The sequence below is a fragment of the Felis catus genome, chromosome B3 (genome assembly GCF_018350175.1).
Source record: "Felis catus isolate Fca126 chromosome B3, F.catus_Fca126_mat1.0, whole genome shotgun sequence".
NCBI classification, from domain to species: domain Eukaryota; kingdom Metazoa; phylum Chordata; class Mammalia; order Carnivora; family Felidae; genus Felis; species Felis catus.
In genome coordinates this window covers 46910001-46929938 of record NC_058373.1, presented here as the reverse complement: position 1 = coordinate 46929938, position 19938 = coordinate 46910001, and the positions used below count along the sequence as shown (strand labels likewise).

Here is a 19938-nt window from a genome sequence, read left to right as displayed (position 1 = left end):
TGGAATGACAATGACACGCCTTGCTGTGAAGTTGACCACACGTGGCCACCTGTGGAAAAGGAAGCTCTTCATTGAGTGGTAAATGGTTGATCATGTCCCTAAGTTTACTGTTGGGCTTTGTCTCTCCTTCCCTTCTCTTATGCTCTTTTCCCTGCTTTCTCTAAGGACCAAGCTGCCTGAACTAATTTTAATAATGAGTGACAGAGAAAGGAAGGAGGGAGGAAGGAAAATGAGGTTATGATTAGGTGCAAGGTTAGAGAATGTAGAGTTGCTTATCTGCTTAAAGAGAGAGGAGAAGTCCCACCAAAGGATCCAGAAAAATGGCTGGTTGCAGGTGGGAACAAGGCAAGTACCTGGTGAACCTGGAACATCTCATGCCGGAAAGCAAGATGGCACTCACCCAAATGGGGTCATAGCAAAGGACCCAGAAGCTGGTTTGAAAGTGGTCTCACTGCACTGGCAAAATTGGAACAGCTTTACATCAAAACTTACAACAAACTTTACAACAAAATTCCATCAGAAAGTGATGACAGTAATGGGCTTTGACACATTGAATAATTTAAAAAAAAAAGATTCAGTAGTTTACAGTAATCATCAGAGATTTAAAAAGCAAAAGCTCTTTTACAGAACTTCAACTGACAAATTTGGAAAGTCCCTATTTTATAACCCCAGGTTGGTTCCTCAGTGGATGCAAAGACTAGTTAGTGGAAGGTTATTGTAGAGCAGTATTTTCACATGGGCCCAGAGTATCACCTCATAGATTACTTTCACTTCCACACTCAAAACACACAGGGGCGCCTGGGTGGCCAAGTCGGTTAAGCATCCGACTTTGTCTCAGGTCATCATCTCACGGTTCGGTTCATGAGTTGGAGCCCCGCGTCGGGCTCTCTGCTGTTAATTCTGAGCCCAGTTCAGATCCTCTGTCTCCCCCTCTTCCTGCTCCTCCCCCGCTCTCGTGCTTGCTCACTTTCTCTCTCTCTTCCTCAAAAATAAACATTAAAAAAGCAAAGGCACAGTGGTGCAGTCTGGCAGCCAGCGCTTCAACCACGTGGTCCAATCTGGCTTTACCAGTAGTGGGCCAACCTGGTCTGTGGGCTTCCGAGGTGATGCAGTCAAGTAAAGCACAGTATCACCTATGTGATATTTGTGCCAGATGGTTTCAGCTGAATCTAGTAATGAGGGAGTAGCAAATCCCAAAATTTGGGACATTCTTTAAAAACAGTTGGCCAAAGGGAGGCTAGGAAGAGTTAACATCAAATGTAACAGGTGAAGCTTGGTTAGATCAGGGATCAAAAAAATAAAAAAATCTGTAAAAGTCATAGTGGGATAACTGTACACTTTTGAATATGAACCACACGTTAGATATTAGTGAACTAAATGTGACTCTTCCTTGTGATGATGGTGCTTTGGTTGTATAGTCAAACCATTTTTTCGACTGTGTGTAGCTTTGAACATTGTCTGGAGAAAAAGTCTGGGAGTAAAAGCTCCTAACCCAAACGACCCAGCTGGATCCCCGTTGTTGACTAGATTGAGTGGGGTGCTGTGCTGCTGGGGGGTGTCCCCTTCTGCCCTCTCTGCTGTCCTGACTGTTCTTTTAGAGAACTGGCCCTGAGCTGTGATCAGGAGCTTATGGGCTGCTCAGCGCACGAGGAATCGGAGGGAGCACTTTTAGTGTTGTTGTTTTAAAATTTTTTTAGTGTTTAGTTTTGAGAGAGAGAGCATGCGTGCATGCGCAAGTCGGGGAGAGGCAGGGAGAGAGGGAGACACAGAAATTGAAACAGCCTCCAGGCTCTGAGCTGTCAGCTTTGGTAGAGCTTGATGTGGGGCTCAAACTCACAAACCGCGAGGTTGTGACCTGAGCCGGAACCAGACACTTCACCAACTGAGCCACCCAGATGACCCGAAGGAGCACTTTTTGAGGGGGTGGCCTAAGCTGGAGAGAGTGACAGGACAAGGGCCACAGTGGCTGCCCCATATGCATGGCACGGGAGGTGGGAGATTTGGTCTGTTGGAGTTAGATCTGAGCCTCATGCCTGGGCAGATGTTGATGAAGGGCACTGACCCTGGTGCTATGAGCCCTTGGAGGGTGCGTCCCCACTAAGAGGAATCAAGCATTCCCAAGGATGGAAGGCATGTGTTCTATGTCAAGCGGGAGTTGGTAACCAAGTCGTGTACTTCGATCAGCCCCTTTGTCTTAAACAGTGCTTTTCAAACTTTTCAAAGCAATAGGTCTCTTTTTTGTTTTTGTTTTTTTAAATGAAAATAAATGTTATTCTGGGCCCTCATGTATAAACCAGGCAAAAGTGTTGCTAGTGGGGGCCAGGGTCCCTCCGGTTCTCCCCGGCTCCTCCTGTGGGTACGTGAGAACCTCAGGGCTGCGAGGAGCACAGGGCAGAAGCTGTGAAGACAGCATGTGCTGTGAGCCCTCTCACACTGGGTGGGCCCGGTATGCAGCCTCAGTGCCCGTCTGCAATGCATTGGTGAGTCACTGCAGAAGAGCTGGCATGGACAGGGAGAGGGTAGGGCCGCTGCTTCCCCAGGACTGAAGTCCTTGGGTGGTGGTTGCACTGGAAGGTACGGGTGGTAACTGTGAGGCTGTTCTGAGTGGTTCCGTCACCATGTTCTGGCCAGATTCCTGGGCCTGAGTCACTGGGAGCCAGAGGCCAGGCACAAGCGAGGAGGCCCTGAAAGGGACTACCTGCTCTCATGTACCATCAGCATTGTTGCCCCTCCCTGGGACACCATAACCCTCAAAACTGCAAGGTGCCAAGAACTCTGGATGACCTTCCCTGGTGAGATGACTTGGGTTCCTTGGAGGGGCCCGTGGTGTACAAAGGTGGGGGGATAGGAGCTCGCTCAGGTATGGAAGCGGAAAGATACCAAAGGCCTGATGGGCTTCTGATGAAGCGACACTGCTCAGAGAATATCCAGGACCCTGTTAGAGCTGTAGCTGACTGAGGGCAGGCCTGGGCCTTATTCTTTGACACAGTCCTGAAAGGTGCTGAGTGTATTTTCAGGGCCTGGGATTCCATGGGGCAGCTGGCCACACATAGATGCCCTGCCATTTGGGTCATTCTTTTGTGCACTCTTCCTGAAATCACTGGAGAGGAATCACTCACTCACAGAGGCAGGGTGTGGCAGATGGTATATTTTCCCCAGCTTCGTGATGGTGTGTTTGGAGACTTCTGGGAGCAATCACAGCAGAGGCAGTGTCTTTCTTCGGAGTTCTGGGTTCCTGGGGCGTATGCGAGAGGCTTCCTGCCCTGTGGCAGACCATTCCTGCCTGCTGCTTTTAGTCCTTCTCTTATAGAAGGTACCTACTGCCCCGAGACTGCCTTTTGCAGGCCACAGTTGAGCTCCCAAACACTTATTTCTCTGCTACTTGGTTTACTTACCCTGAAAGGAAGCACAGTGAGGCCTGGTTGCAAAGAGTAACTGAGCTAATATATGGGAGTGACTGCCACAGTGCTCTGTAATACTGATTACAGAGGCAGTGACTCAATGCCAAATCTCAGCTCTTTGAATGCGAAGCCCAGTCCTTTCTTTGCTTTCCTCCCTCAGACCCTCCGGGAGTCATGCCCCTTCCTGCAACTGTCTGTCCGGCATCTTCCTCTTAGACTGTGCCTGCAGCATCTTTGTTTGCTGTCCTTAGGTCCTTCTCCATAAATCTGAGCATCCATCTGCCATATCCTCAGGCCTGGTCTCCTCTCTCGGCAGACTTGACCTCAGAGAACTCATGCTCTCAAGGCACTGAGCTTTCTGGGGAGTTGCTCACCCTACCTGTCAGCTCTTGGCCATGCCAGTTTTCTGTGTTCTCCACATGGTGGTATTTTTTAGAATACAGATATTTAATCACCACATTACCATTATTTTGGTATTTAAACATATGAAATCTGGATTATTTGTATGAACCCAGAAAATTCTAGGCTGCATTACTTTTGGAATGGAACATAGGTATTCTCATTTAGAAACGGTTCTGACCCCATTCTTCTTCTGTTTTAGAGCCTCTTGAGGCATCTCACATTCCCATTGCCCGATGACCAGTGAGGATGATTGTTTTCCTAACGTTTGTTCTTCATGTATATTTTACCCAGAGCCATTTGAAACGAGGGTATGTCTTTTTATTTTGTTTCCCAGAGCCTAGCTCCCTGCCTTGCACATAATAAGTGCTTAAAGAGTGACCTAAGATTCCGTTTTTGTATTAGCTTCTTGGGCTGCCGTAGCAAAGTACCATGAACTGCATGGCTTAATCCACAGAAATTCATTGTCTCACAGCTTTGGAGGATAGAAGTCTGGGCTCAAGGTGTCCGTCAGCAGGGCCATGCTCTCTCTGCAGGCTCTCGAAGAATCCTTCCTTGCCTCTTCCAGCTGCTGATGGTTCTGGCGGTCCCTGGCTTGTGCCTGCATAACCCTGCTCTTCCTGTGGCATTCTTCTGGTGTGTGTGTCTGTATCCAAATTTTCTCCTTTTTGTGAGGATACCCATTATCCTGGATTAGGGCTCACTCCAATAACCTCATTTTAATTCACCCTATCTGCAAATAAGGTCAGATTCTGAGGTACTGGGGGTTAGGAGGTACAACACATTTTTTTCTTTTTTTTGCAGGACACAATTCAACCTGTAACAAGTTTCTTTGTAGAATGTTATCTTAAAATTTTTTTAATGTTTATTTTTGAGAGAGCGCGTGAGAGAGCATGAGGCCGGGGGGGGGGGGGGGGGAGGTGTCGGGGAGAGGCAGAGAGAGAGAGGGAGACCCAGAATCAAAAGCAGTCTCTAGGCCCTGAGCTGTCAGCACAGAGCCTGACGCGGGGCTCGAATTCACGAACTTTGAGATCATGACCTGAGCCGAAGTCGGACGCTTAACTGACTGAGCCACCCAGGTGCCCCTGTGGAATGTTAACTTAAGTTGTATCAACAAGTCAGATAAATTAGTCATGGGCTTTTATTTATATATTAAAAATCATTAAAAATATGGGAGAGGAAATGCTATTAGTTTGTGGGTACAAATTTCATGTTCAGAAATTGGTAAATGTGGAGTATAATGTTTACAAAATTGTTGACTATTAAAATTCACATTGGTGTAGAATATTTTGAAATTAACTCCCTATCACTTTCAAAGAATTTTGTGAGTGTATATACCCCTGTTCCATGTAACTCTATATGCAGTGTATTCTTAGACACACATATACACACACATAGCAGTAAGAGACAGAACTAACACCAGCTGTTGCAGATTTATCAGTTAAATTGGGTCTCACTGCATGCTTGAATTTTATTTATTTATTTTTTTAAATTTTTTTTTTAAGAATTTTTTTTTTCAACGTTTATTTATTTTTGGGACAGAGAGAGACAGAGCATGAACAGGGGAGGGGCAGAGAGAGAGGGAGACACAGAATTGGAAACAGGCTCCAGGCTCTGAGCCATCAGCCCAGAGCCTGACGCGGGGCTCGAACTCTCGGACCGCGAGATCGTGACCTGGCTGAAGTCGGACGGTTAACCGACTGCGCCACCCAGGCACCCCCATGCTTGAATTTTAGTGAACATGACCTGAGCTCTCCCGATTCTGAGTCTGTGTGATAGTGAAGTCTTTTGCAAAGTGACAGGGTAATTTGAAGCAGATAATATTTTCAGTAGCTGTTAACATGCTGCCATTGTAGATGTCCTTTAGTGACTTCTGTTTTTAAAGAAGCTGTCTCTCTTTAGACCTTTAAGAACTCCGGTGAGGGAGAGCAGGTCCAGGTGTATGTATGAAAAATGGGGAACTTTCATACCCCAGTGTAATGTTTCAAAGGAGGAAACCCTTGCCATTCAGTTTTATTGTCCCCTTTCCCTTAAAAGCCCTGGATGAGTAAGCATGCTGAGTCCTCGTCCTTGTCCTTGGTGTGACTGTTTATACAACATCATGGGCTGTTGCCAGGGGAGGGAGTGTCCTGCCAGGATTCAGATCGAGGTCAGGGCTGTGCTGAGGGTGTGCAGGACTCCACGTGCCTCTCAGAGAGAGCAGCCCCATGAGGATGGGCAGAGGCCTGGGTTCTAGTGCTGGTTCCTTCACTATGGTGGCCTTCCAGGCGAGTCATCTCTGGACCTTAGTTTTCTCTTCCAGCAAATGTAAATATTAGCCTGGAGTCACTGTTTTTCCAAATTTCTCTAGCTGTGGAACTCCTTACTCAACTGAATACATATGAGAATTCCATCGGTAAAAGAAGAAAAGTGTAGTGGCTGTGATTTCAAGTAAGGCCAGGGCTGTGCTGGCTGCTGCAGCAGTATCCCAGGCCCGAGCCTTCTCAGACACCACAGAAGGGTGGGGTATCATTTCTAGACCCACTGGACCACACAGCTCTTCTCTTTTCTATTTTCCTGACCTCCTGAGACTGTGATTGTCTCCCCATGCAGAGAAACAAGGCCAGTCAAGGGGTGAACATTCCTCTGTCACAGCAAGTCTGATGGCTGGGATGAAAACAGCAAAAAGGCCCAATAAGAGGAAAGCAGACAGACAGAAGCATCCAAACAAACACGTAGACTTTAGCAAGATCCTAGATACTCAGAAATATAAAGACATGACACCACCACTAATGCTAGAATCTATCAGAATCTACTGGTATGGCCCATGGCATACACTGGGTTTTGTGTATATTATTCTGTGTATTTCTGGAACCAGCCTCTGAAGTGGGTGGTATTATCCCCCCCTGTACTGTTCAGGACCCTGAAAGTCAGTGCAGTAAATAACTAGCACAGAGCCATGCAACTAGTACACGGTGGATTTGCAGTTCTCACTTGGGTCTGTGCCATGGCCATGTTGCCATGGGAATGTCAACTTGCACACTTTCTCCTATCAGGAAAAGTCTGTCTAGGATATTTATATTTTATCAGGTTATATTTTGTCAAGGTTATCTAAGGCGTGTACTCTACAACTGAGTTCTAGCAAAAGAGTTCCTGATTTTCTTCTCCAGATACTCTTTTCATTTTCCCTGGAGTTGTTGGGCCTAAGCAGCTGTTGTCTGCTTAGAAGCTAGAAGACAATATCTGTAAGAAGTTACCTCCTATCAGGATACTGTTATTAGAACTACAGTGTCTTGGGGATTTCTGCTTGGCTAGAAGATTTTCTTTTCCTTCTCATCGTTAAGCATTCAAAACTATTGGTCTGTGTCCAAGCATGACATGATGATTTTATATAAAATGGTGTCTTCAGTCTGAGATTCACAGAAATGACAAGTACCTTAATAAGCCAGAGATCTCCATTTCCTTGAGGAGACTGGTCTCTCCCTCCCCTCCCTGCTTCTCTCCCAGGCTGTGGGAAGGCTCTCCGGCTCAGCTATATTGTTGGTTCTTGTTCCAAGGAGACAAAACGGTGTCACAAGTGAGTAATGATTAGGGACTAGTAATTTTCTAGGATGGGCACACAGGTCAGACAGGCCCCAGCACGTTCCTAAAGTGCTGTCCTTTGCCTGCAAGATGAGTGGGATGCCCCTGGCTCATTGCTCAGCAGTCCCTGCATCAGCTGCTGCCCTCTGGCTGGAAGGAGAGGTTCAAAGCAAGAAGGTTTGGAAATAACTCAGCTTCTAGTTGGCATGTCATTTACTTCATGTAATGGTCCATCTGAGTCATTCGGGCTGACTGGACATGTGACCACTGCCCGTCCTGGTCTCTGGGGCGGGGTTACCACCATTGGTTTGGATTTATGTTAAGCTGTGTGTCTGCTGTTACTTCTTCCCTGAGACCCTTTCTTCACCAAAGGATTTTCTTCCTTGGTGAAGATCAGTGTTTCGGATGACCAGATACTCCAAATCTTCTGGCATAGACCCAATTCCAAACATTCTGTCTTCCTTCCTTCCTTCAAACGTATTTATTGAGCATCTCTTTATGCCGAGTATTGGGGATACTACAGTGAACACGGCAGATTCAGTCTCTGCATTGTGGAGCTCATGTCATGTAAGATCAAATATTCTGATTTCCGGTTTGGGAAATATGGTTGCCTATTACCTCTCTGACCCTTGTTCTCCAGCAGCGATAACGCCCTTGCAGCAGGAATTTAGGTGGGGAGTAACTTTTCTGTAGTCTCTCCGTCTTTCTAAGGCACTTTCCACAGGCATGAGCATGTAAGTAAGTTGTCAGCTCTGAGTACATCCCAGGGAACAGTTTAACTGAGAGATTCTCCGTTTCACCAATTATGCCTGCTGTTAATTATGCTGCATTTCACGTAGGGGTTATGGGATGCATTTCAGTTGGCTCTTACCTGTTCCCTTCTTTGGCGTGGACTTTGTTTTCATTTCATGTATTTGTTAGGGCTTTGGTTTTCAAGGCAATTTTGCCTACTACTGTTTCATACCCAGGAGGCTTTTGTTAGGCCTAGGACATTTTTAAGAATTTGATTTTTTTTTTTTAATTTTTTTTTTCAACGTTTATTTATTTTTGGGACAGAGAAAGACAGAGCATGAATGGGGGAGGGGCAGAGAGAGGGGGAGACACAGAATCGGAAACAGGCTCCAGGCTCTGAGCCATCAGCCCAGAGCCTGACGCGGGGCTCGAACTCACGGACCGCGAGATCATGACCTGGCTGAAGTTGGACGGTTAACCGACTGCGCCACCCAGGCGCCCTTAAGAATTTGACATTTTAATATCAACCAAGCAGCATTATAAAGAAGTTAAAAAATTTAATTACAGAGACTTTCAAACATCTACAAAAGGAAACTGAATCGTGATAAATCACTGACCCTTCACCCAGCCCTGAAGCCCTCGACCCATGCTCAGTCCTGCTCTGTCTGTACTCCTGTCTGCTTCCTTCACCCTCTATCCCAGATATCATAAATATTTAAGCATGTTTCTCTAAAAGATAAAGGCTATCTCTTAATATAATCACAATGCTCTTATCATGCCTAAAAAAACTAATATTTATCTTATAGGGAGATATTTTAAAGGACCCGAGAGGAGAAAAATTCAGCCACGGTCACAGTGCCAAACATGCCAGCTCTTTTCATTTCTTTTCTTTTTCTTTTTCTTTTTCTTTTTTCTTTTTCTTTTTCTTTTTCTTTTTCTTTTTCTTTTTCTTTTTCTTTTTCTTTTTCTTTTTCTTTTTCTTTTTTCTTTTTCTTTTTCTTTTTCTCTTCTCTTCTCTTCTCTTCTCTTCTTTTCTTTTCTTCCTTTTCCTTTCCTTTCATTTTTTCTCTTCTCTTCTTTCTTTTCTTTTCTTTTCTTTTCTTTTCTTTTCTTTTCTTTTCTTTTCTTTTCTTTTCTTTTCTTTTCTTCCTTTTCCTTTCCTTTCCTTTCATTTTTTCTCTTCTCTCTTCTCTTCTCTTCTCTTCTCTTCTCTTCTCTTCTCTTCTCTTTTTTCCTGTGTTCTCCAATTTTTCACCAAGAGCTTACTTAAATTTCATCACAATGATAGCAGTCTCGGGCTCCTTTGCAACTCCTAGAGATTTTATGATGGGGGCAAACCGCAGCTCCCTGTCCCTCCCTCTAAGAAGATCAGAGGGTGTTCCCTTCAGCTGGACTGTATTTATGTATACTGGGAAGTTCCCCAGAACCTCTTCCAACTTCTAAAACTCCTTCTTTATTCAGCAAACATTTATTGAGAAACTCATCGAGTGTCTGTCACTGTGAGATGTCAGGGATTATGATGGAAAAGAAGACAAAGGAGGCCCAGTGGATTGGGGAGCAGGCCTTACATAGATGATAGATGACGATACTAATAATCACTCCACTGTGGTTGTGGTGAGGGTGTAGAGGCCTAACCAGTCTGAAGAGGCCTTGAAGGAGAGACATTTCAGCCCACCAGTGGGCACCGCGTGCAGAGGGAATAGCCCGCATGATGCCCTGTGGTGAGAAGGAGAGGTTTGCTGATAAAGGAACAGAAAGGAGGCAGTGAGGGCAGAGGGGAAGACGGATCCCAGGAGGGGAAGACAGATCCCAGGAGGCTGGACAAGGGCCTCCCCATCCTGAGCCTGCCTCTTCCCAGTAGCCCGACCGGACTGGGGGCCATGGTGTTGGCTTCCCTGCCCCTGAGGTTTGGGCTGCCGCATGGAGACATGACTTACAATTTCACTCTTGACTCTTAGCTATTTTGAAGGCTTTGTGGTCAAGGGAAGAGCTTAGATTTGGGAAGATGTACTCAGGCACTTGGATGTTGCACTTTGGAAGAACTAATATTTACATGGTAGGGTTATTGTGAGGATTAAAGAAAATACGGTATAATAAAGCAGACAACAAATATTTATCCCGTGTGCTTTCTTGGCAAACATCTCTTCCCTGTCCCCGTCACAGTACAGTTTCTGCTTACACTGCCTCAGGAGCCCTCTCCTCGGGAATGGCCCATCCTCATGGCCCTTCTCTGGGCTCTTATTTAGTCCCTGACTTTGTAATATTCTTTTAGGTTTAGTTTTTTGAAAGTTGAAATGAAAGCTGTCCATTCAAAAATAATCCCCCCCCCTCTTTTTTTGGCTAAGAAGCATAAAGGAAAAAATGAAATCCTGTTTTAACTGAAGACACGGGTATTAAAAGTCTGGGTTCCATCCTTTCCAGTGTTTTATACACACAAACAGACATTTAAAAGGAAAAAAAAAAACAATAGGGAAATGACTGCTTCTCACTTAACAGATCTTCGCTGTCTTTTCACGTGGGTAACCGTTAGGTCCATGAATTTCATGGACCTTGTTGTGTTGTCCGTGACATTTTGTGTGTTTTCTTCCATAGGCGGTGGTCCTCGTGTCCCGGCAGGGCAGGGAGGCAGAGTGGTCTGCGTGCGGCCACCTGAGCCTTTTCCTGAAAGCCGGTCCATATGGGAAAGGCTTTGCTCTGCAGAAATGCATTTCTGCTTCTGTCAGCCTCAGCTTGTTTTTCAGGAAGTGGGTGGGGTCTGACTGAAAGAGTTTGCTTTTGTTTCCTGGTACATAGAGAGTTTCATTAGAGCTTTTCCTCTTCCTAATTTTATGTCTGGGAAACCAGAGGCCTGGACTCGCAGCTCATCATTCCACCAAGAGCCATCTGACAACGTCTTCATCTATATTTATGTACACATTTCAGGAGTTGCATTAGTGCCTGTGGGGCCCAAGCACGAAGGCCTCAAGTGGAATCATTTTCTGGAAGTAAATGCAGAGCATCATAATTCCTTATGTCTTTCCAAGTATGTATGGAAGGGTGGAAGCAATGGGTGTTTTGTTTTTTAGTTTTTTTTTTTTTTAAAAGCTCCCATCACAGAGAAACAATACAGAAGGGTATAAAGACAGAATTGAAAGTCATCCCGATGCCCAGTATCCCCGCCCACCCCACTGTCCCCTCCTTAGAGGTCATTACTGTTAAAAATTTGCCATGTATCTTTCTAGACTTTTCTTTGACAAAGTTTAAAGAAATGGACTTACAAGATTTTCATTCTGCCACAAATGAATGATTTTAAAATGCAAATGACAGTTTTGCCTGCCAAAAAACATGGTGTGAGTTGCATGGAAGGAATTTTTGCAAAAGTGGCTTAAAAATCAGTGGGAGGGCAGAGTCGCTCTTACGGAATTCACGCTTCTGCATGGTGATTGCCAAAGTACCAGCGTTAGCCCAAGGGGATATAGGACGTAGGTCGGTTTGTCTGTGAAGTCTCAGTCCCTGGGTTTTTCTCGCCCTTCTATGCTGTGGAGGCTCTGACTCCATCCGCCTGCATCTAACAGAGCCTGCAGTATGGGGAAGTATACTTTGTGTCGCACAGAATTGGTCTTGAATCTAGATGTGTGACTATCAGCAAGTTGTTTAACCTCTCTGAGCTTTGGTTTTCTCAGCTGTAAAGTGGAGAGGACAATTGCCACGTCATAGGGTGGTTGTCTTCACAACTTAGGTGTACTAAGGGACACACCCAACGTATAGTAGAGGCTGAACAGATCTTAAGTTCCCTTTCTCCCACTTCTTGAGCCTTCATAGTCTACACGGGTGTTAGGACTTGGCCATGTTACGCCTTCCCGAGGGTGTTTGCATTTCAACCCTGAGCAAAGCTTCAGGTGAAGGAAGTAAGGCACAGGAAGATGGTTTTGGAGTGAAGTCATGCTGCCTCTGCCTGGCTTTTCAGAAATATTTCATGAATGGTCACAGCAGGTTGTGTACTCACCCCCACCTCCTTTTCTCAGAGCGGGCTCCAGAGTCAGTCCTGACCTCAGGGGATAATGTGGCTGCCAGGGGGCAGCCCACATTCTTCTCCTGCTATCTCAGCCTCCTGTATTGCAAGTGATGTGTTTCGTGATGAGGTTGAGGGCGCACGGAGGAACTGAGATCAGGGGAAAAGCAGCATTACCAGCTTACTAGGAATGTGAGAATGCGGGCACTTGATGTTGTCATGATGGACAACACAGGTCTGTCTGGCACCTTTGTAAGAATGAGAAAGGTGCCCTGCTCCGGGGCGAGGTGCCCACTCTTGGGTGGGTGGTTAGGGTTTCTGTAGAAATTCGAGAAAGGTACCCTTCCTCTACAGTAAAAGGCTGGCTCCACCCATGCTGGGTGCCAGTGGGAGAACAGCGAGCAGGCAGGGTTTCCCCTGTTTCTCTTTGCCACTGGGCTCCTCTGTGCCAGCACAGCCCGCACAGCCATATGTGGTGCAGCCATTATCACAGCTGTTTCCACGAGGCCTAAATGATCATTACCCTTTTCTCCTTTCCACCTTCTTAGCGTCCTGACTTAAGCAATGGAGAACCGACCAGGAAACTTCCTCAGGGTGTTGTGTACGGTGTGGTGCGGAGATCAGATCCCAACGAACAGAAGGAAATGGTGGTGTATGGGTGGTCCACCAATCAGCTGAAAGAAGAGATGAACTACATCAAAGACGTGAGTCATTTAAGGACTTTTGTTTGTTTATCCTCTTTTTGTAGCATGTGAGAAGGTGGAGTCAGAAGCATCGATGTGAACGTAATAAGACATTTTGGAAGAATTCCTAGTGTCGCCTTTTTGGGTGGAAATATTTCTACGTATCTTTATGGTAATGTTAAAAATACAGATGTAATTCTGCACTGAGGTACAGAGTGAACTTCTGGATGTTACTAAGCAGGGGTACTCAGGAGACCAAATGACTCCTTTCCATGAATGATACAGAGGCTTTTAAGCAATTTTGCTTATTACATTGGATATTCTACTCTTAATATATAAGTTTGGAAAACTATAAATTCGTTTGCTTTTCACCATAAGTAACGGAAAAGCCGACAAAGGAAATTTGTGTCATGTGGGGCTAAGTCCAGGGGTGGGTGGGCTCCAGGCAGGGCACGTCCAGTCTCCAGTCCTACTTCTCTGAGTTTCGCTTGGTTCTTTCCTCCTTCATCCTCAGGCTCATGGCATCATCTGAGCATGTGATGGTGTCTGGAGGAAGAGAAGAGGCCGCTTATCTCTGGTTTCTTTTTAGAGGCCCTCTTTTAGGCTTCTCCTCATGTCTCATTGGCCAGGACTGGGTCACATGCCCATTCCCAAATCTATCGCTGGATGGATCCCCTGCCGAGGAGAATGAGATTGATGATGGCTGGCTCAGACCAATTAATTATGTTCAAACAGATGCTGAGAAGTCAACCACACTAGACACAGTCCGTCCTAGGCCAATCAATGCCATTTCTTTGTGTTTAATATTCCATTTCTTCTTAATTACACACTCTTTGAAGAAAGAATGGGAAATACAAAAATGTATGAATCCATACATTTTTTATTATGAATCCATAATTCTGACATTTAACCAGAACAGTTGTTAAGGAGCATTTCCTTCTAAATTTTTTATTTCTTTTTGTCTTCTCTCCATCCATCCCTCCATCCATCCATCCATCCATCTATCTATCTCCTTTCCTTTTTGGTTATTTTGGCCTCTCAGTGCCCTTGTTTTCCAAATCAGTGTGATTAAATAGCACATGAGTTACTTTCATGCTCATGGGCTCTGAACACCAACCTGTGGCCTAGAAAGTGCTCTTGAGAAACAGAGCCAGGTGGGGCAGTGGCCTACCCCAGAGGTACCACGTCTGTTTTTGGCCCAGCCAAGGTTTTGTTCTCTCTGGGCTTCAGTTTTCTCCTGTGTAGATTGCAGAGTTTGGGAAGGGGCCCCCAAAGTCAAAACTGCCAGCTTTGTGGGGCACCTGGGTGGCTCAGTCGGTTAAGCATCCGACTTAGGCTCAGCTCATGATCTCGCAGTTTGAGTTCAAGCCCCGCGTTGGGCTTTGTGCTGACAGCTCAGAGCCTGGAGCCTGCTTCAGATTCTGTGTTTTCCTCTCTCTCTGCCTCTCCCCCATTCGTGCTCTGTCTCTCTCTCTCTCTCTCTCAAAAAAAACATTAAAAAAATTTTTTAAAACCTGCACACCCCATTTTGTTTGGTGCGTTTCCAGGCAAGATACAAAGTCATGTTGTCAACTTTTATATGGATTTTTTAAAAGAACATCTCTGATCAAATATTAAAAATAACTGTTGGACACCTTCTTTCATGTCTTGAAAGATTTGGGTATTTGTATAATTAAAAGGAATAAAACATAATCTTGTTTTGATTAAAAGTAGTATAATACTACTATAATAAATGTAAATACATGTAAATACATGTATAATAAATGTAAATAAATTCATTATAATAAATGCTTAATAGAGAAAATAAAAGCGAAACGAGCTATACACATACACAAATGCATAGGACATGTGTTATCTCAAATCCCTAGTCATCCTATCCCCGAATACAATTTGTAATCATTCAGAATATATCATTCCTGATTTTCATGTATAAGAGCAACTTGAATATTCCTAGTCTCCAGTATTTTTCTCACAGAAATACTCAGTCCCTCCTTACTTAAAGTCCTCGGATAACATGGCAGTGCTTCAGACGTAAGCCTTTTAAACAAGGCTGAGACTTGCCATTTGCCCAAGACAAAAACAGCAGGTGGAGGCTGGTTGTGAACCAGGGGTGACATGTACCTAGGTCACAGGAGTGGTTCTGACCTGAATTGCCAGCCTCCATTAAAAAATTAATTTCCAGGTTCCACCTTCTATGGTTGGCTTCAGATCCATCTCGCGCTGGCTCATCCTTAAGCATGTTTATGGGGTTGTTTGTTCTTTCTTGCCATGAGTGACTCTGGCCCAGTTAGCTTCCTGCAGTATTTGCCACCCAGCTCCCCCAGTCCCCACTGGTGAGCAGTACCAGAGCCAACTCAGGGCCACGGTAAAAGCCATTCTGTCTACCCAGAGTGAAGAGTTGTGCTTTTGGTCTCATTTTTCTAAAATGTTTGTAGATGACAGGAAGAACGTAGACTCTTATCAGAATTCATCTAGTGAAGGCTTGGCCTCTTGCCTTGCACCCCCCTCTCCTGCACCCCCTGCTGAAATATTTACCAATATGCAGTCACCCTGAATAAACATGCAGTCTGATTTAAAGCCATGTGCTAGCTGTGCAAATGCAGCTTCAAGGTGAAGTCTCCCCATGCTGTCCCCAGCACACTGGTTATTCCAACCAACTGTTGCCTTTGAGCCCTTCTGGCATTGGAAGTTCTGGAGCCTCCCTATAGAGGGCTCCCTTGAGACCTCTTTTCCTTTTTTTTTTTTTTTTTTAATTAAAAAAAATTTTTTTTTAAATTTAGAGAGAGAGAGAGAGTGAGAGCAGAGGAGAGAGGCGGAGAGGGAGAGAGGGAAAGAGAGAGAGAGAATCTTAAGCAGGCTCCACACTCATCACAGAGCCTGATGCAGGGCTCAATGGCAGGATCATGACCTGAGCTGAAACCAAAAGGTGGACACTTCACCAACTGAGCCGCACAGACGCCTTGGGGCTTCTTTTCTGTTTGGAGGATTCCTGAGTTCTCCATCAGAGGGGTAGCAGAAGAAGGGAGGAGACAGGGACAAGTTTTTTTGCTTTTATTTACAACATTTGTAAGGCTCTCCTTACCACTCCAGAAGTGCTACTATAGAAAAAACTTAAACAGTGATTATGTAAACAGATGTTACGGGTCACCCTGACTTTTGTTCTATTCCATGCCTTATTGTGATTATCGAAGAACTGATGTTCAAACTTATGGGCTTTCTAGGCTCCTAATTCCCTGCTGTACATCCCAGGTATTTAATTGCTCTTTGTTGGTCAGAGTGGAGATAGAGAAAATTAGAAGTTGCTTTTTGCTCTTTGGATTTTTGATTCCTCTTAGCTGCCTGTTTATAGAGTCAACTTGTTAAAATTTTTGTACTTACAAAAATCTGCAATAGAAAGAAGGGTAAATCAAGAAAAAAAAAAAAGAAAAAGAGGTAAATCTTACCTGAATGTGGTTTAATAGGTGATAGGTGAATTTCAACAAACCATTTTTTCTTCAGAGCTTATTATTTAGTAATTAATCTTTATTAATAATTATATACAATCATAGTACATATTTATTATCATTGTTATTATTTGGACAGTACCACTGGCTCTTAACTAGATGTCAGGATGATTTTTCTCCCTTAATCTCCCCAGTGTCATGTACTTAAAATTGTGTGTGTGTGTGTGTGTTTTGTGTGTGTGGGCCCGTCTTCCCATTAGGGTTTCTTAAAACCCTTAAATTAGGGTTTTGGCAGTCTTATGTAAAAGTGTTATAACTTGATCTTTAACCAGCATCTTTGTGGGCTGCAGGTGAGAGCCACTTTGGAAAAAGTAAGGAAGCGAATGTATGGAGACTATGATGAAATGAGACAGAAGATTCGACAGCTCACCCAGGAACTGTCAGTAAGTCAATGTCCCAGTGACTTGGAAATATGGAAGGATGGTAGGTCTTAGAACTCCCTCCCAGTGGCTGGTACCTGAACATATCTGAGTTTATGATGTTCTTTGTGAATGGCATCCTATTTTAAGTGAACTGAGATTTTATCACAGAATTAAGCTTATTATTTTGAGGAATATTTTTTGTGGCAAGAATAATCTTTGCCTTCAAAGCATTCCCTGTAGAGTCAGGAACAAGACAAGGAAGCCAGCTATCACTGATACCATTTAACATTGTACCTAAGAACTAGCCAATGGAACTAAACAAGAGAAATAAATTTAGTGGTATAAAAACTGGGAGGGTAGATGTAAGGCTGTCACTGTTTACAAACTATATGATCATATACCCAGAAAGCTCAAGTGAACCAACGAAAAAAACACTACTATAAAAATAATTTTGTAAGGTAGCAGGATAAAAAAATTAATAGATACAAACAAATGGACTTAATCCTACAAAAAACAACCAGTTAGAAGTAATAAGAGCAACAGAAAACCACCAGATACCTAGGAGTAAACTCTAACAAGAGGAAAGACATACCATGTGCTAAGACGGGAAACACCAACATCATAAGATGTCAGTATTGTTCAGGTTAATATACAAATGTAATGTAACCCAATAAAAATACGAACAGATTTTTATTTTATGTTGTGTCTTTACAGCTGGACTAGGTGATTCCAAAGTATAACGGAAAATAAATATGAACAGTTGAAATTCTGGGGGGAAAAATACAGCGAGGGAGACTAGCTCGATTAATATTACAAGAAACTGAGAGACCGTCAGAGATTAGAAGAGTGTCATATTGGCACATAAATAAATAAGCATCCATGAAAAAGCCCAGAAATTTACCCCAAAATATTATAAACGCAACATCTCAAATAAAGGGAGGAAAACGGACCAGTCAGCATATGCTGTTGGGGCAGACTTACATCTAGATAAATTCCAAAGAGATCAAAGATTTAAATATTGAAGGTAAAACTTCAAAGTGCCAGAAGAAAATATATTTGAATTCTCTTATTCTCTAAGGGTGAAAAAGGCTTTTTATTACTCTGACATGAAATCTCAGGACCATAAAAGAAACGTTTGGTAATTTCGACTACGCTGACATGAAAGACGTGTGCTGGCAGGGCCACTAGTCAAAATCCAAGGACAAACCTAGGAAAACTGATTTGCCCTTCATCTCCTAGATAACAGGCTAAGTTTCTGAGTATTCAAAAAAGTGCCCAGGCATCAAGAAGAAAAGGCCACAAGCCATAGAAATAGGCAAAATATTTGTTACAAGTAACCTACAGCAAGATGAAGGTGAAGAGTTCTTCAGTGTCTGACAAGGATGCTCAACCCCACTCCCAATAAGAGGGATGCAGACGCAAACCAGCCTGAGATGGAACTTTTACCTATGAATTCAGCACACCTGCAGGAACAGGACAAGACATCGTTAGCAGTGCTGTGGAGAAACAGGTGGCTGGATAGGATGTCATTGTGTAGTACTCCCAGGGACAGCAAAATGGCTGTATCTGCCACATCCTATATCCTGTGACTCAGCAATTCCGTTCTTAAGAACATACTCTATAAACTCTCACGTTGTGAAATGACCTATGTGTGAAAGTAGTTATCACAGCACTGTTTGTAACAGTAATGAGATTGGAAACCTAAATATCCATGAAGAAGGGGAAAGTAAAATAAATTGTGACCCTACAGTAGAATATGCAGAATTTAAAAAGAAGGTGGGGAGGAGGGGAGGGGAGAGGAGAGAATAAAAAGAACAAGTAAGCTCTTCAAAAACAGATATGGAAAGATTTCAAAGATACAGAGTGGATGGTAAAAAAAAAAAAAAAAAGCAAGATACAAGAAAATACCTATAATGAGCCACCACTTATGTAAAACAGAAGGGGAAAATAAGTGTTTAGCTAGTTTTGCGGGTGCAAAAGTAGTTACTAGAAGGATGATCCAGAAACTTAATTTTTTTTAATGTTTATTTTTGAGAGAGAGAGAGCTAGTGAGCACGAGCACAAGAGGGGCAGAGAGAGAGGGAGACACAGAATCCCAAGTAAGCTCCAGGCTTTGAGCTGTCAGCACAGAGCCCAATGCGGGGCTCAAACTCACAGGGTGTCAGCCAAAGTTGGATGTTCAACCGACTGAGCCACCCAGGGACCTCTGATTCTTTCTTATTTTTTAATGTTTATTTTTGAGAGGGGGGCGGACAGAGAGGATCCAAAGTAGGCTGTGTGCTGACAGCAGAGAGCCCGATGAGGGGGCTCGAACCCCTGAACTACGAGATCATGACCTGAGCTGAAGTTAGATGCTTAACCAACTGAACCCCCCGGTGCCTCTCAATAATTGTGATTCCTGATTGAAGATCAGAGTGGGCAAGGTGGTGCCTGAGTAGATGGGATGGGAGTGATAGATGTATTTGAATGTGTACCTTTTATACTTTGTGTTTGAACTGTGTGGATGTATTACAGATTTAAGAAAAAATAACATTCCTGTGGTTTAAACAAACTAATGCCTGTGAGAAAAAAAATTTTTTTTATATTTGCAATTCACAGTGTTGAAGAACAAAAGCCCATGCATATATGACCTACTTTCCATAAAAATTGGTTTCTGCAGGAAGGAAGCATAGGTACAGCAGTCGTGCATTAGGGTTTAGCATATGGCTGCGAGGGCTTGGCTGCGAGATGGTCTGCTTAGGTAAGACCCGCTGCCTTGATGATAGGCGTGGGGCTGTGTAAACATACCCACCTAGCCCATTCTCACTGGCTTGTGGGAGGACACTTGTGAAATTCTCACATACTTGTGGAAATTTCACTCTGCCATCCACTGACACACGTCAACATCTGTAATTAAAGCCAGGGGATGGGATTTGCAATAGATGCACAAATAGTCTCTGCCCCTGGCTTTCCATTACCGTCTCCTGCACACCCTCATTTTCTCTTGTGAGAATGGTCATGGGAATGCGTCTCTCTGCCTATAGTCTTCTCCTCCTCCAGGCCACCCCACATTCCACAGCCGGAATAAGATTCCTAAATTCCTGCTGTGTGAACACGCCCGTGAACAAGAACGTGCCACGCGCTCCTGGTCCTGGTCTGCCGTGTCAACTCTGCCTCCCACTCTCGGAGCGCACCTCCTCTTCTGTCATTTCTGACTGCTTGTGGCTCCCACACACCACGCAGGGCTCTACCCTTGAGCCTGCTCGGAACCCTCACCCTCTAGTTCTGCCTCCCTGCTTCTGTATGTCCAGCCCTCCTTGAAGGTCT

At 44.2% G+C, this 19938-nt stretch overlaps 1 protein-coding gene across 3 annotated transcripts in view; it reads left to right on the top strand.

Annotated features, from left to right (window-relative positions):
• Nucleotides 1-19938, top strand: part of LOC101088492 (myocardial zonula adherens protein) — a 91526-nt gene that overhangs the window by 11072 nt on the left and 60516 nt on the right. For all 3 annotated transcript variants that reach the window (XM_011282897.4, XM_019832355.3, XM_019832356.3), the window contains exons 3-4: nt 12633-12788; nt 16561-16653. In XM_011282897.4, the coding sequence (XP_011281199.3) occupies nt 12633-12788; nt 16561-16653 (249 nt within the window). The remainder of the gene's footprint in view (nt 1-12632; nt 12789-16560; nt 16654-19938) is intronic.